Here is a 16,460-nt window from a genome sequence, read left to right on the forward strand (position 1 = left end):
TCAGGACTCTGCACTTATCCTTGTTGAACCTCATAAGATTTCTTTTGGCCTAATCCTCCAATTTGTCTAGGTCCCTCTGTATCCTGTCCCTACCCTCCAGCGTATCTACCACTCCTCCCAGTTTAGTGTCATCCGCAAACTTGCTGAGGGTGCAATCCTCACCATCCTCCAGATCATTTATGAAGATATTGAACAAAACCGGCCCCAGGACCAGCTCTTGGGGCACTCTGCTAGATATCGGCTGCCAACTAGACATGGAGCCATTGATCACTACCCGTTGAGCCCAACATTCTAGCCAACTTTCTACCCACCTTGTAGTGCATCCATCCAGCCCATATTTCTTTAACTTGCTGACAAGAATAATTGCGGGAGACTGTGTCAAAAGCTTTGCTAAAGTCAAGGAATAACACGTCCACTGCTTTCCCTTCATCCACAGAACCAGTTATCTCATCATAGAAGGCAATTAGATTAGTCAGGCATGACTTTCCCTTGGTGAATTCATGCTGACTGTTCCTGATCACTTTCCTCTCGTCTAAGTGCTTCAGAATTGATTCCTTGAGGACATGCTCCATGATTTTTCTGGGGACTGAGGTGAGGAGTAGTCTGGGAGCTGACCTTGTTCGTGAAGAGAGAGGCAAAACAAGCACTGAGTACATTAGCTTTTTCCACATCCTCTGTCACTAGGTTGCTTTCCTGATTCAGTAAGGGGCCCACACTTTCCTTGACTTTCTTCTTGTTGTCAACATATCTGAAGAAACCCTTCTTGTTACTCTTAACATCTCTCGCTAGCTGCAACTCCAGGTGTGATGTAGCCTTCCTGATTTCAATCCTACATGCCCGAGCAATATTTACATATTAAATACATATTTAGCTTATGTAGCTTTCATTTAATTTTGTTCAGCAAACTCCCTCCCAGTCTGTCTCCACCTCCTCCCTCCCACGCACAGAATACTTACTTGATTCCAGTTAGATGGCAGAATTGCCAGTTTGTCATCTCAATAACACACAAATTGGCCTCCTCATATGATTGGGCCTGTTTTGCATGGGGCTGTAGAAATGGTCCAGGTTCCTGTACTTTCTCCTGTTTTTTACCATCAGTCCCACCTCACGTGAGTCCTTAGTTGCAGCAACACTTCTGGTCAAGAGGCTTCATCCCCTTTCCCACTGCTTCACAGACATATCACTGTAATGGGTGCAATGGTTCACTGTGTAGTTTAAGCTTCAAATGCAATTCCCATAATAGCACTCTACATTGTCCAACCTATTTTGGGATTGCTTTTTTTAAAATTCATTTGTAGGTGAAATTTTCCATTTTTATTAGTCCAGAGATTATTTTGATTTTAATTCGGAGCAAAAAAAAAAAAATTGTTATAACACAGATTGTGACAAACCACCCTATTCAATGCTAATTTGAACTGTTTTCTTTTGAAAGGAGCTGTCTGGAGTCTCAGTTTGTGTACACTGCTAACATTGTGGCATTTAAACACTAATCCATTGTGAAGATCAATGTGACTATGGAAAAGATTACTCAGATTCATTTAAACACACTTCCTTACCTCCTTATACTTCAGCTATTAAGACAGCAAAGCACAAAGCTTCTGTTTCAAAAAAGTCAAAAAATTGAGACGAGTGCTTGCCTAACTTTTGAGAAATGTTCCAACAGTCACTTTTAATTTTCACACTTCTAATTTACACTCGTTCAGCAGAGTGAGTTCTAATTTAGCTCAAGTTCTGAGATAGATAATATAATAATAGAGCCTAAATAATATTGAAATTCTCAGAACTGAAAACTTAAACTGTCAATGTTTATTATTTCAGACCTTCAAGATAGGATAAATTGGTGTTTTCTGACTGATACTACTTTGCCATCTGTCTTGTTAGGACAAATAAAGGAACATTAGTTATAAATCACATTTCACCTGGAGCCACTTTCTTTTAAAAAAACAAACAAACCCATTGATAGTTTGAAATATTACCAAAGAATAGCAGAACATTGTTTACAGATTTATTACATGGTACTTTGGAGTCTGTAAAGGACTGTGAACTCTTGCCTACAACTATTCGCTGATTTTACTAATCCGTACACTGTAAATACAGTTTTATAATCAGATTGCATTCGTTCTAATATACTTCATGATATGATATAATCTATTCATATTAATTTATTTTCATTATCTGCAGTCCCAACCCCCCCCCCCAATTTAATTATAAAACACCTCTTTTTCTTCAGGCAGTGTCCCTATGGGTGCTCCACTTCAGGCGCCTCTCGTGCTCTTCATCTGAGATTTTCAGTTGGCATGGTCCGTTCAGCCTACACATGCTCCCTATGCCTCCTCGCGCCAGATACTGAGGCTGTAGGAGTGTGAGAGCAAACCACACTCAGGTCCTTCTCAGCTGCCTCAGCCTCAGACACAGCACTAGTCTGGATTTACATCTGTGCCAATTAGTCCCCATCCTTTCCTTTGGAGACCACATTGCTTATGCCCAGCGTACTTGGAGGCAGATTACTATGGACAAGTGGGTAATAGAGGTCATAACATAGGGCTATGCCATCCATTTTACATCACTCCCTCCCTTCCACCCCCCTTCCCTGTCCCTCTTCAGGGACTTCTCTCTCGAGCTTTTATAGAGACAAGAATTGAACTCTCTCCTTCAATTAGGAGCAATACTGCTGGTTTCTCCTCCTCACAAGGGCAAAGGATTTTACTCAAAGTATTTCCTTGTGCCAAAGAAGGATGGAGGGTGGAGACTGATCTTATATCTAAGACTTCTAAACAAGTTTGTAAAGTTTCAAAAGTTTAGAAGGGTGACTCTTGCAGTTATAATTCCTTCACTAGGGAAAGGGTATTGGTTTTCAGCTCTCAACTTACAAGATGCCTATTTGCATATAATGATATACCAGTTGGACAGGAATTACCTATGCTTGACTAAAGAGCAGGATGATTTTAAAAGATGAGTGCTTCCTTTTGGCCTTTCCTTGGCCCCGAGGGTATTCTCAAAAGTCCTTGCTGTAGTGGTTGCTTACCTGAGACAAAAAGCAATCCTAGTCTTCCCATACCTCCACAACTAGCTGCTCAAGGGCTGTTCTGACAAAGCCAGATTTATCCTTATAGTGCCTAAGAGACAAGCTTGTCACCCTTAACTGCTTCACCTATATATCTAACTGTTGTTCTAGCTCCCAGCCATTTCTCATCTCCTGTAATGAGATGCAGATCATGTGGTTCATCCCAGCTTAGGGTTCTCTGCCTCAGGGCATGACTCCTCAATGGTTTTTGCAGTTAGAATCCTCCTGTTCTACGGAAGTACAACAGTATGACTGAATAGTACAAAGAAATCAACCAGTACTACTTTCTGCAGAAATGGAAGAGATCCTTCCATTGTTGTTGTCGTCTTCGCTGCCTCCTGTCTGATTTGGTGCCACTTTGCCATTTTGGATTATCTGTTGCATCTAAAGAAATCAGGGTTATCCATTAGTTAGACTAAGATCCATTTGGGCACAGTATCAGCCTTTCATCCTCCATTAGAAAGATTCTTCATATTTGTTCATCCAGTATCATCTAGTTTTATGAAAGATTTGGGGAATCTGTTTGCAGATTAGAAAACCTACGCTGATCTGAAACCTCAGTTACCTTATGAGATTTCCATTCCAATGAATGGCAAACCTAGTCTCTATTGCATTTGTCTATGAAGATGGCCTTTTTGGAGGGATCTGCCAACTCCAATCTCCCTGACATCATGTCAGCCCACAAGATCAGGGAGATTGGAGTTGGCAGATCCCTCCTTTACAGGATTGTTTAAGGACAAGGTCTCTTTACGTCTACACCCTAGAGTCTTACCCAAGGTTCTGTCAGAGCTCCATTTTAATCAATAAATTCATCTTACCAGTGTATTTTTCCTGAAGTGACATAGTTCTCTACAGGAATCCTGTTTATATACAGTGGGTATTAGAGGGCATTTGGCTTTCTATTGAGATAGGACCAAGCAATTTAGAAAGTCACCTAGGTTCTTCATTTCCTTCATGGATAGATCCACAAGGTCTTTGATCTCTACTCAGAGACTATCGAGATGGATCTCTGAATGTATTGTCACTTGTTATGATGCTGCAGGCATTCATCCCATCCTCTCCTCCCCACAAAGGGTGATAGCACATTCAACAATATCACAGGCACCATCTGTAGCGTTACTGAAGACTGTACTAGTATCTGAAATATTTAGGGCCACTACATGGGCTTCAATGCACATTTTCAAAACATTATACCCTGATCCATGCTGTCAGATTTGATGTGGCACTTGGTTCTGCTATACCACCTTCAGTTCTGGACTCTATTCTGAAACTGCCTCCTCCATTTGGAGGTACTGCTTGGAAGCCACCAGAAGTGGTGCACTCATAGGGACACTACTCAAAGGAGGAGAAGAGGTTACTCACTTTGTGCAGTAACTGCGGTTCTTTGAGTTGTGTACCCCTATGGGTGCTTTACTACCCGCCCTCATTCCCTTTTGCATAGGACTGATCCTCAGGAGAAGTTTCGGTGGAGAAGGAACTGAGGGTGGTTCATCTGTGCACCCTATATATCTTCAGTATCTGGTATGAGGAGCCATAGGGTGCATGCATGAGCTAAATGGACACTAACTGAAAATCTCCAATCAGGGGCTCCAGTGGAGCATGTGAACTATAGTGGAACACCCATAGGGACACACATTTTGAAGAACCATAGTTACTGTACAAAGTGGTTAACCTCTTCTTCTCCCTTGCTGATAAACGTGGTTGTTGTGTAACATTAATAACATAAATAATAGGACATTAAAAAGTAATTAAATTGGAAAGGGTGCTATTCAGAAGGAGAGAAGATGGAAGGTCAACAATGGTATAAATCTGTAAGGAAAAGAAAAAAATTCTACGTGCTTTTTAAAAGTAGGAAAGAATGATTGTTGGGGGAAGGAGTGAGCAAAAGCACAGCAAAAGCAAATTACTTACCAACCAAGTTTAACTCACTTTTGTAGGCAGAAGATGCGGTAGTACAGACACCCATTGGAACCGGGCCTGATCAGAAGGTCTAGTATCTTACTCCATTTGGATGTAATCCACTCGATCAAGCCAATACCTTGGGCTAATAACACACACTGATACGTAGACCTTATATGATAAATTACCTCAAATTAGTTGTCCAAATAAAAATGTTAAAAAATTAGTTATCTGGTCAGTATTACCTATTATACTGCCAGGCAGAGTTTGTTGTTTAAATGAATATCCTTCTAAGATGCCTGTTCCCATTCAAATACCTCCAATAGCAGTTTTCTATGTCTGTACTCAAATATTTCCAGGTTTATTTTGAGGGGATGGGGAGAGAGCAGAATGAAATATAAACTACTGCAGTATAGGACAGAAACCTGGGAACTGGTCCTCTGGAATTTCCCTGAAAGTTATTGGGGAGAGGGACCCACCCAGAATATTTGTTTGGAGTTAGGACATGGTTATAAATAGAGCAGCCATCCTAACCTACTGTTCCATTGAGCTCAGTCCCCTTCACAATTTCTACAAAGTCCAAATCCTGTACACCATTGAGGTTTTTTTAAAAAGAATAAAGGTACCCAATTCCGTTGAAAACTTTTGCAAATCTTGACTATAAGGGTTAAAAATATGCTTTAATTTCTTAACTGCTTCCAAACAGAGACATCAAAATCTCCTGACCTAACAACCTATCCAAGAGTTAGTGTGCAGCAAGCTGGGGTCTGAATCAGTGTGCCATGGAACTTCTAGGGCATGGCAGCAAGGCCTCTCTGCCAATTAGTGAGCAACAAGATTGTGCACTGTAGATGCACAGCCTGGCTTGCCATGCTCTAAGTCTCCATATAGATAAGCCCTTAAGTTATCACTACTGTGCCCCATGTCACGCTCTCGTGGCGCTACGGGGAAGAATAATATTTTTTTCCTCACATAGAGCGGTTCTCAGGCTTGAAATCATTAAAGCAATTGAGACCTCCTAGGTTAAAAAACATATGGCAATAGCATAGATGTTTTTAACCTAGGTACCTATCTGTAAATGGCTTTTAAGATACAAAGATCATATTAAAAGAGGGGGAAAGTTTGATGCCAAGCTAATTACCTTTCAGGGAAGATCCAGAAACTATGCAAATGATATGAGTGTTTCTTTTCAAGCATTAAAAAAAGTGACTGGATATTTCTACAACCTTAGTTTTGAATTGTGGTGCAATTGAAGGGAACACAGTACTGTAGATGTGATATGTGTTGGGTTTATTAAAGTAAATGGTAGTGTCTCAATCTCGTTTGAAAAATTAATTTAAATTAACTTGAGTATGAACGCTGCCAACTGAACTGAAAACTAGCTGAAAGCATAAATGGATAGATAACAGAATTTGATCATTTTAGATTTAAGTTCTGTAAAAAGTATGTGCTATGTGTCTCCTACATAAACATTCTTAGCATCCTCCCCCACTAGGAACAGACACTGGTGTTCATTGACAACCGTAGATTTGTTAGACTAAAATAATCTGTAGATTCTCATGAAAGAATATTTAATTGGCTCTTTGATAATTGTAATAACATTAGCTAATTTAAATATTTCAAAATGAAAGGATTACAAAAAACCAAAAATGTCGTCTAATGTAGTTTAGGGTAGAAATGCATGAGAAGACTCTATTACTGCTTAGTAAACAGCAGAAGCATTAATCCAAGCCATGCTCAGATGAATAAGAAGCATGTTAAAACCATTTTTCAGTGCCCATGGATATCTGTAGCAGGGCAGCTGAGGCCAACAGAGAAGAGGGGAAGCTTTTATTTAAATACCTTTAGGAATAATTAACCTAGAAAAACACCGAAAATATGTTTAAAAGAACGAGGATTATTTCTAAACCGTGTTTTCTCCAATTTAATTTTTACATGATGCTTCAGCTGTTTTTTAAAATATAATGAATTCAGTCACTGTTGCTATATCTTATCTTCACTATTTGAAATGAATGTTTCTGTAGTTTTTGTGCCATATCAATGATTTAATTATTCACAATGACAAAATGCACTACTGTGTTCTAAATTACATATTAGCCCTTAATTTTCACCTGTAAAGCCCTAAAGGGTTTGGGGACTGGCCTACCTAAAAAAGTCTCTCTCTTCTTGTTTGATGATGGGATAGCTGAGATCCCCCAAAGCACTCAACCTGCCTGTCCCTTGTAAGCCAGTGGGAGCTGGTAATGTAGTATTTTGGTTGGGAAGGGCAGAGATGGCACCCCCCCCCCCCCAAACTTTCCATAAGACTCCTGATTTTTTAATATAATTACAAAATTATTAAATCAGGCTTAATTCTACTAATTTTGCAATTACATTTAAAAACTGGGAAGATTGTTTTCAGAGTAACAGCCGTGTTAGTCTGTATTCGCAAAAAGAAAAGGAGTACTTGTGGCACCTTAGAGACTAACCAATTTATCTGAGCATGAGCTTTCGTGAGCTACAGCTCACTTACTAATCACTTGGGTCTGATAAACAGTGACATGGTCATGCGAGGATGTTTTTGACCACTGCTGGGGTCCCTGTGCAAGGGCACCCACAGCCCAGCAGTATGCATGTTGTGCATAGTGCATACCATTTTTGTCGGCCAGGCTAGGGGAGGCGTTGCATTGGTGAGATCTCCTGTTAAGGTGAGCCCATTCCAAGCCAATGTACCTTCATAGGGCATGAACAAGGAAGCATAGAGTTTTAATGTTGGTTTTATTATTACATTTATTTAAAATACAATTATTTTTAATATCAAAACCCCCAAATTATCAAAATTATTAGAAATTGTGTTCATAGACTCTGACCATCAATGTTCAAAGTATTTTGTGTCTCCTTTTATCTGTTTACTTTTTACATTTTGTATTACAACTATTGGAATGGCCTCATTTGGAATGGAATCATGAAAAAACAATTCCTTCATGAGATTAGTAAATGCTTGAGAAGTTTCATTTCTCTTTGTTCATATTATGTTAAATATTGGAATGTGTTTTGCTGTCTATATGCTAGGAAGACATAATATTCCCTGATTAAACTCTTACTGTTTAGAAAATAGTGTTTTTATGTATAGCTGGTTCTTCATGATTCCTCTGTGATGACCCTTAAAACTGATTCATGTAGGAAAATTTAAAGAACTTAGAATGGATTTTTAACTGAGGGTGTATCTATTTAAATAGATGTAGTGGATGTGTGTTTCATTTGATGTTTGCAGGATGGATGTATATGAATTCTCTTCCCAACAAGATTCATTTTTGAACATGATCATTTCTTCTCCTAATCCATGATCATCTATATTGTCACTTATCCTAGAACAGTCCTTTTCATTGATCTTGTAGTGTTGTTTCTTAAAATCAGAATGGCATGATAGTGAAATCGGCATGCAATTAATATCATTTGAGAACTCCTTAATTTATTTTCAGGTTCATAAAAAGCAGAGTGGATTAAGTTCCACAGGTTTACAGTCTCTATTTCAAGGTAGTCAAATATATGACCAAGTAACATAATCAATAATACAGAAGAAAATGCAATTCAGAGGCACTGAATCTCTGTGGTTCTGTTCAGGTAGGTCTAACTCACAGGGGCTTATTCTTCTAATCAGAATTAGAAGTGTTTACAATGTTCCCATTAAAATTGTTCACAACTAAACACAGGACATGTTTCTTATGTGACTATCAGTGATAATGTCTTTAGAATTTGGATTAAAATGACTAAATATTAATTAAAGCTGAACCATTTTATTTGGATTACAGGGAGAAACTAATTTCTTCAGATGATCTGTTGGAGTGGTTGAGACCTTTCTGTGGTGATGACTCCTTGCCAGTGAAGCCCCGCATTAAGGTGTTGCAGATTATGGAGCAAGCATTTCATCTCAGTGATGAGGATAGCAGGCTACTTGTGTTCTTCAGAACTCATGCTGTTCTCAAAGCCTGTTGGCCTGAGACAAAGGTATTATTATTTACTCTAACATTAAGTGATAATGTATTACCATTTTTCTCTTTTAAAAACTGTATGATGTAACTTTGTCAGTTGTGTAGTATGAACCATATAGGCAGTTACAAATGCATGCTATCTGGTGATGTCTGTCAGATGGATTCTCACCAGTTCAAAATAATGAAGCATGGAGTTCAGTCAATTTTGAGGGTCTTTTGCATTTCAGTTATTTGTCCTACGCTGCCCTTTCGCCAGGTAAAATCCCAACTTTCTGCTGTTGAGTCAGTCCCAGTTGCATTGTTGTTGTCCACTACAGACTAGAGAGATTCATGGCCACCATCAAAGCAGCAATATCCTCTTATTGCTACCCACATAGATGTTCTTGAAAACAATGCAGCATGCAGTCTTAGTTCTTGCAAGTATGATCTTTAAAATGCCTGCATTCCCATCTGGCTCATGTTTTGCCTTGAACCCTCGTGTTCTAGGCAGTGGTAGTATTTTGCACTTCTAGCCAAATATGGCTAGAGTAACTCCCAGGGACTGCACGGTGATTAGAGATAGAGGTGCTGGACTACAATCATATGAAAGCTGTGTCTTTATTTTCCTGAAACTTTACAATACCTGCTATGTGGCACCAGTCTGTTCTAGTTTTTAGCCCACGAATAAGGTTTTAGTTGGTTATCCATGTTAAAAAAACTAGACTTTAAAACAAGCTCATTTTATCAGTGACTATCCGTATTTGAAGTGTTTAGTACCAAGGCATTTCTCTTAGAGGTTCATGTTTTTAATCTGTGAGGTTTAGAGGGAAAATATCCTTAACAACAAGAAACTTCCTCCTTTTTTACACCTCAGCTCTGTCTTGGGACATTCTCTTGTTTTGAAACCCGTAAGCATCATTTGCTACAAGACAGAATCATTCAGCAGAAAAGAGCTACTATTCAGCCATTTTATGACTCTCACCTTTCCATTGTCACCTTCTATGAATTACTGTCAAGTCCTCAAGAAAGCAGCATAGAACATCTTCACCTACTTGCTAGATAATTTTAATTTATTAAAAAAAATTGCTGATAATGTAAAACAAATAGCAATATCTTTAGTTCTGAACGAATTAGCTAAAGATGGGTGGTTTTTCTTTGTTTGTTTAACTGCTTTAGGTTATCACTCAACTCCTTAAAATAGACCTATCCACTACATTTTCTGTATCTCTGGCACTTAACAATTCAACCATTCTTTAAACATGTGCTATACATGAAGGTTCTTGACCCTTAGCTGTTTTTTCTTGTTCATTCTAAGTATCCCTTGGCACCATTTCTCTTCTTTTTACCTGTAATTCTAATAGCTTGCTTTCCAGCCTCAAAGACATTACAATTCTGATATGTCCAGCAAGAGGTCTTTAAAAATATATGATGAATCACATGTAACTAATCCCTGGCAGTCATGTCTGTAGAAGAAAAACACACAGGAAACTGTATTTGACAGAAGCCTTCACAGTTTTGATTTGGTGTTAGGAGATATCGTCTACTAATTCTCCTATCAACCTAATAATCCTGACTGTATATAGCTTCACAGTTTAACCAAATTGTATCCATATTTTCATGATGTTTTAGAGAGGAATCTAATACAATAACTCCTCACTTAATGTTGTAGTTATGTTCCTGAAATATGCTACTTTAAGCGAAACGATATTAAGCTAATCGAATTTCCCCATAAGAATTAATAAAAAGAACAGGAGTACTTGTGGCACCTTAGAGAGTAACAAATTTATTAGAGCATGAGCTTTCGCGGGCTAGAGCCCACTTCATCGGATGCATAGAATGGAATATATATATAGATAAGAAGATATAGATAGATAGATATACACATACAGATAAGTTGGAAGTTGCCATACAAACTGTGAGAGGCTTACTATATGTTCATTCTATGCATCCGATGAAGTGGGCTGTAGCCCACGAAAGCTTATGCTCTAATAAATTTGTTACTCTCTAAGGTACTCCTGTTCTTTTTACGGATACAGAATAAAATGGCTGCTACTCTGAAACCCATAAGAATTAATGTAAATAGGGGGAGTTAGGTTCCAGGGAAATTTTTTTCATCAGACAAAAAGCTATATATATATATATTTATATATACACACACACACAGTATAAGTTTTAAACAAACAATTTAATATTGTACACAGCATGATTGTGAAGCTTGGTTGAGGTGGTGAAGTCAGAGGTTGGAAGAGGGTGTGATATTTCCCAGGGAATGCCTTACTTCTAAATGATGAACTAGCACTCAGCTGAGCTCTCAAGGGTTAACACGTTGTTAACATAGTCTCACACTCTACAAGGCAGCATGATTGGAGGGAGGGGAGACAGCATGTCAGAGAGAAACAGAGAGACACACCACGTGTGTGAGAGAGAGACGCGCATTGCCCCTTTAAGTACTCTAACCCCACTCTAAGTACACTGGCTTTTTAAGTAGATCAACAAGTTGAGACAGCAGCTGCTGCCAGCAAGCTCCCTCCATCCTGAGCCCTGTAGTGTCCCAACCCTGCTCTATGGAGATGGGGTAAAGGAGCGGGAGGCAGGAGCAGAGGGGAGGGGAGGGAGACACCCTGACATTTGCCCCCTTCTTCCCCCCTTGCACAGCAAGCGGTAGGCTCCCGGGAGCAGCTCCAAGGCAGAGGACAGGAGCAGCACACACAGTGTGGGGAGGGTCAGCTGACCTGCAGGCAAATAATAGCCTGCTGCGTGGCTGCTGTACAGGGAACTTAGTGGAGCGGGGAACTGATGGGGGGCTGCCAGTTCACCCTCGTTCCAAGCCCCCACCACTAGCTCCAAAGGGCTGCTCTTTCTACAAGCAGTGGACAAAGCAGGAGGCTGCCAAACAACTTTATAAGTAAGCATTGCGCAACTTTAATCAAGCATGTTCTCTAATTGATCAGCAACATAACAACAAAACAAGGTTAACTGGGATGACTTTAAGCGAGGAGTTTTACGGTATAGTTCCATACTGGCTCTCAGGTAACGGGTGTCTTCAAGTAATAATAAGCTATGTTTTCTGAGCTTGAATAATAATAGCTTCCCCTCTATTTCAAATGACCTTGAAGAGATTTAGAAATGTAACCAGTTGATATACATGCTGTGGCTAGATTCAGTCCGGAATTATGTGGGGAGGGGCATTCACTAGTGTAAACCATGGCACAGGGCTTTAAATAACCAAGAAGCTTCTGTGGCAGGGAAGGATGTTGTGGTGCGAAGAAAACAAAACTTTCCCACTATTGGGCAGGCTGCAAGAGGACTACACTTCAGGGGGTGGGAGTGAAGTGAGGCCGGAGTGGCTCATGAGAGCCTCTGGCAGAAATTGTAGCTGCCATCTCTTGGGGAGGAGGGGTGAGAGGCTGTGCCTTATGGGGCCTCCCTGATGTGGGAGGATACAGTTTATGCATCCCTGCATCAGCTTTAGTGAGTGTTGCCCTAAATGCTGTCTGTATGATTTACTTTCACACACTACTGAAACTGATTGATATCTGAGGTGAAATACAGTAGCACTATAACAACACGCACTTATGCTACACATCAGCCAAGGAAAGGCTGTGCAGAAAAGGTAAGTATCCATATGAGACTGTGTGAGGAATTTTAGTACCTGGGAGAGATTGTAGTTGTATGTCATAGTTAACACTCCTGCTCCCGCAGAAAGCGGTCATTTTTCTGTCTTGAGACTCTTGCAGGTGTTGCTCCTCTCAGATGAAATAGACCACCGCTTGCAGTATATTGCCCTCTAACATCTTGGAGCAAGGAGTTGGACTAGATGACCTCCTGAGGTCTCTTCCAACCCTAATCTTCTATGAATGTGTTTGGACATTGGTTCTCTACTTCCTTCCCGTACCTCTAATTGTATGTCTTAATACTCTCCCATCCAAATAGCTACCTGTGCCAACCCTGCTGAGTTTGTGAGATCCAACAGGATGGTAGCTGTATGGCTGAAGACAACACCCCATCTTTCATAAGAACTAAGTAACACAAATAGACAAGACCCTGGTAGGAGATGGAACTGCCTGTAGTTCCTTCCCTTTTACAAAACCGAATGTAATTTTTTTCTTGGAAGAGAGAGGAATGTGTGCCATTCTTGTTCTCATCACAGAAACGTCAAATTCAGATAGCAGCAAGAAGAAATAGATAAATATAGTATAGGTTCTTTAAAATATTGTGCTTTGTAGAAGGAACTATTCTAGCTATTATTGGTATGGGGAGGGGAAGGCATAGAAAATTATCATGCAAAATGCTGCTACAGGTCAGATACCCCTCATAGCACAAGGCAATTCATCAAAACATCTTCAATGTTTTACTCTTCAGCTGCTGAGCAAACAAGGCATAATTACGAAAGAGTCTAGTAATATCTTGTAACAAACAGCCAAGGGTGTACTCGGTACCCAGTAAGCTCAAATCCTTCAGAACTAATAAGCAATGGGTTTGTTTCTTAAAGTTATAAAAACAGTTTGTGTACTTGACATAAGCAATAGCTGTTCTTTAGGCTTTTCCCATTCCTGATACAGAGTATGTCAAAGGACACCTCTTAGTATAATTTTTAACGAGTTTTAGTATTCATATCATTACAGTGTAGATGCGATAATGTACACATTTGGATCATCCAGCAGGCTCAAAGCTTTGGTTCTGGTGAATTTTGGGGTGCTTTACCCTGAATAACTAGTGAAATGATTCAGAAGTGACAGGCTGGTATGTCTAGCAGGTATCAGTTGAAGTTCTTTTTTTTTTTTTTTTTTTTTTTTACCATTGCTAAAGAAAACAATTTAGTGAACTTCCTTTTTGTGTGCATGTAACATCATTGGTTGATGAGTAACCCAGAATATGGTACTGAGTGAGCTGTTGTATTTGAAAAAGGAAATGGAGACACCATGAAGGTAAATAAGCCTGGTGTTTAATTCCTGAGCCTTCACAAATTCAATGAATCCACACTGATAGTGGGAAATCTCGAGTCATCAAATTTTGCAGATTAGCAAGTTAGTGACCGCAAAGTAAAAAGCAAAGATAGTTTATCACACACTGTACTGCATCCCTTTGTACGCAAAATGTCCTATTAGTTACTTGTCACAGTGTTTCATGGTAAACTAGTAAAGTACAATCTTAGAAATATAAAAGTTCACACTACAGAGCTCAAGAAGTTACATCTTTTCCTGGAAACTGAGAAGAGAGCAGTCGGCTTGTATGTGTGGTTGGAATGTGCAGGTAAGCAAAGCATATATTAGCAAGTTTCTATTGCACTGTGTTAATACTTCCATAGTTTACTCAAAGATCCCACTTTACAGAATGACTGTCCCAACTTTACAGATGGAGAAACTGAGGCACAGAGCTAAAGTGACTTATCCTAGGTCATATAATGAACTGGTGGCAGAATCAAGAATAGAACTCAGCATTTCCGACTTCCAGACTTGTGACCAAACTGCTAGACTATGCTGCTTTCTTACCTCCTTTTTACTATTCCTACTTTGTATTTAACAAGACTTCCCCTCTCATTTATAATGTGAACCTTTCTCAGAATAGAGTGGGCAAAATAGTGCTGAAATAGTAAAGCCCTTTGAGATGTCAGTGAAAAATTGCTATCCCATTTCACCTTGGGACTTGCAGATAGAAATGTATTTCTGAGACTTCTGTAATAGTTGACATTTAAATCATTGCAGACGTGGGGTGCCTGCTCTTTCAATAGTTACAAAATATCTTAATTTTATTTCAGTGTCACATTATTTCAAAAATTGTTTATCCTTCTTTGATAATTTTTTCATTCCTTTATAATGTCCTCTCTTTTCCCCAATCCCTGTCCAATACCTAAACGGACACCAGATATTGCAAAGGATGGATGTGTATTCTTATTAAGTAAAGATAAGTTTAATGTTATTGCAATGTTCAATTACCAGAAAATATGTGAAAGCCACCCTCAGTATGTCTAGTAATCCTCTTAGTCGGGCTTTGCACACATCAAAGAGGGACTTAACATTTAATTATGCTCAAGGTGCTATAAGTAGTGGTCCCACAAATCAATATGCTGCTGGGAGATCGGCCAGCTCGTGCAAAATAAAAAATTTACTTTAGGCAGACAGCGACCTATCTAACAGTCAGAAACACAGCAATTTCCAGTTCTCTAATGATTAGTTAACAAAATTAAAAATTCAGAGGTCCTCATTTTTCAAAGGCTTGAGAGTCCTTAATTCACATTCCAGTAGCATCCCACAGCTACTGACGGGAGGAGGCATGTGTTGTTTTAATCCCCTTGATAAATTTTATCTGAGCTTTTCAGGTTCTGTAATTTTCTAGTTAACTGGTGCATGAAAAATATGGGTCAAAATACTGACATTTTCTTTCAATATTTTTTGGGTAAGAGAAAATGTATATCTTAGAATTGTCATGTTTTAAATTTTAGCTTATCCATTGAGGATATATAACTCATTCCCTGCCATTATAAATGAGAAATAATAGAGCTTATAAGGACTTATAAGGACTTATCCAATAACATGACTAATGTATATATTATGTCTACTTACGGGACATGTGTGAACATATCAGTCATTTAATTTGGTCATCAATGCTATATAATTTACAGTAGTAAAAAGTTAGAGCTTTACCCTGGCAAGCAGAAGCTACTGTAGGAATATAAGAGCTTTAGCAAAGGTTCTGTATGTAAACCAATATTTATTTTAAAATAAGTAATTAGCATGTAGGATTGTTTAATCATCATTATAAGAACAACATTTGTCATTTGTGTTTGTGTGTGACTTGAATCCAAATAGCATGCATAGTTTAGAGAAGGTAATCTCATTTAGAGTTTCCTTCAGTTTTGGTATATCCTAAATTGTGATGCTCCTGAGACCATTTTTGAAAATCAGGAAGGTACCTAAATATGAATTTGGAGCCTAACTTTAGGCTCCTGTTTTTTAAAATTATAGCCTTGAAAAGCGGCATGAAGTGTGTGTGTGTGTGTGTGTGTAATAAAAAGAACTGAGGAATCTTCTAAGTAGTTGCATTAATGTACACATTAATTTAATGCTTTTCGTGGAAATTCATTCTGGAAGATGTCCGTCTCCTCCTCCACCCATCCAGAAAAGCTATGTAGAGGACAAAGGCAGTGCGTATTGATCTCAACACCTAATTAGAAAGAACGTACTGAATTATTGTCCAGTCTCTCTTGAGTGACGGAGGTCTTTGATGTGAACACCATCAGATAGTCGTGGTCTTTGGCTGTTCCTGCCCTTGACTGAATCTGAACTGTCAAAATAGTTGTGAGGGCATTATATCAATTGTCCCTGAGCAGTCTTGTTCAGTTGCTGAGTGGTTAAGGCACTCAACTACAGTTGTGAAAGTCCTGGGTTAAAGTCTTGCTCAATCTCACACTGAAAGGCCAGTTCACCCAGCTGCGGAGTGGCCTTATCCATTTGGTTAGGGCAGTCAGAGACCATCAGACATCATTCTGGCTACATCACTCCCTTGTGTAACATTGGCTATGAAGCTGACGTGCCTTAATGGCATCA

At 39.2% G+C, this 16,460-nt stretch overlaps 1 protein-coding gene across 2 annotated transcripts in view; it reads left to right on the plus strand.

Annotated features, from left to right (window-relative positions):
* NBAS (NBAS subunit of NRZ tethering complex) overlaps nt 1-16,460 on the plus strand; it is a 409,249-nt gene that overhangs the window by 322,464 nt on the left and 70,325 nt on the right. For both annotated transcript variants that reach the window (XM_077812510.1, XM_077812511.1), the window contains one exon: nt 8,755-8,950. In XM_077812510.1, the coding sequence (XP_077668636.1) occupies nt 8,755-8,950 (196 nt within the window). The remainder of the gene's footprint in view (nt 1-8,754; nt 8,951-16,460) is intronic.

The sequence above is a fragment of the Eretmochelys imbricata genome, chromosome 3, assembly GCF_965152235.1.
Source record: "Eretmochelys imbricata isolate rEreImb1 chromosome 3, rEreImb1.hap1, whole genome shotgun sequence".
NCBI classification, from domain to species: Eukaryota; Metazoa; Chordata; order Testudines; family Cheloniidae; genus Eretmochelys; species Eretmochelys imbricata.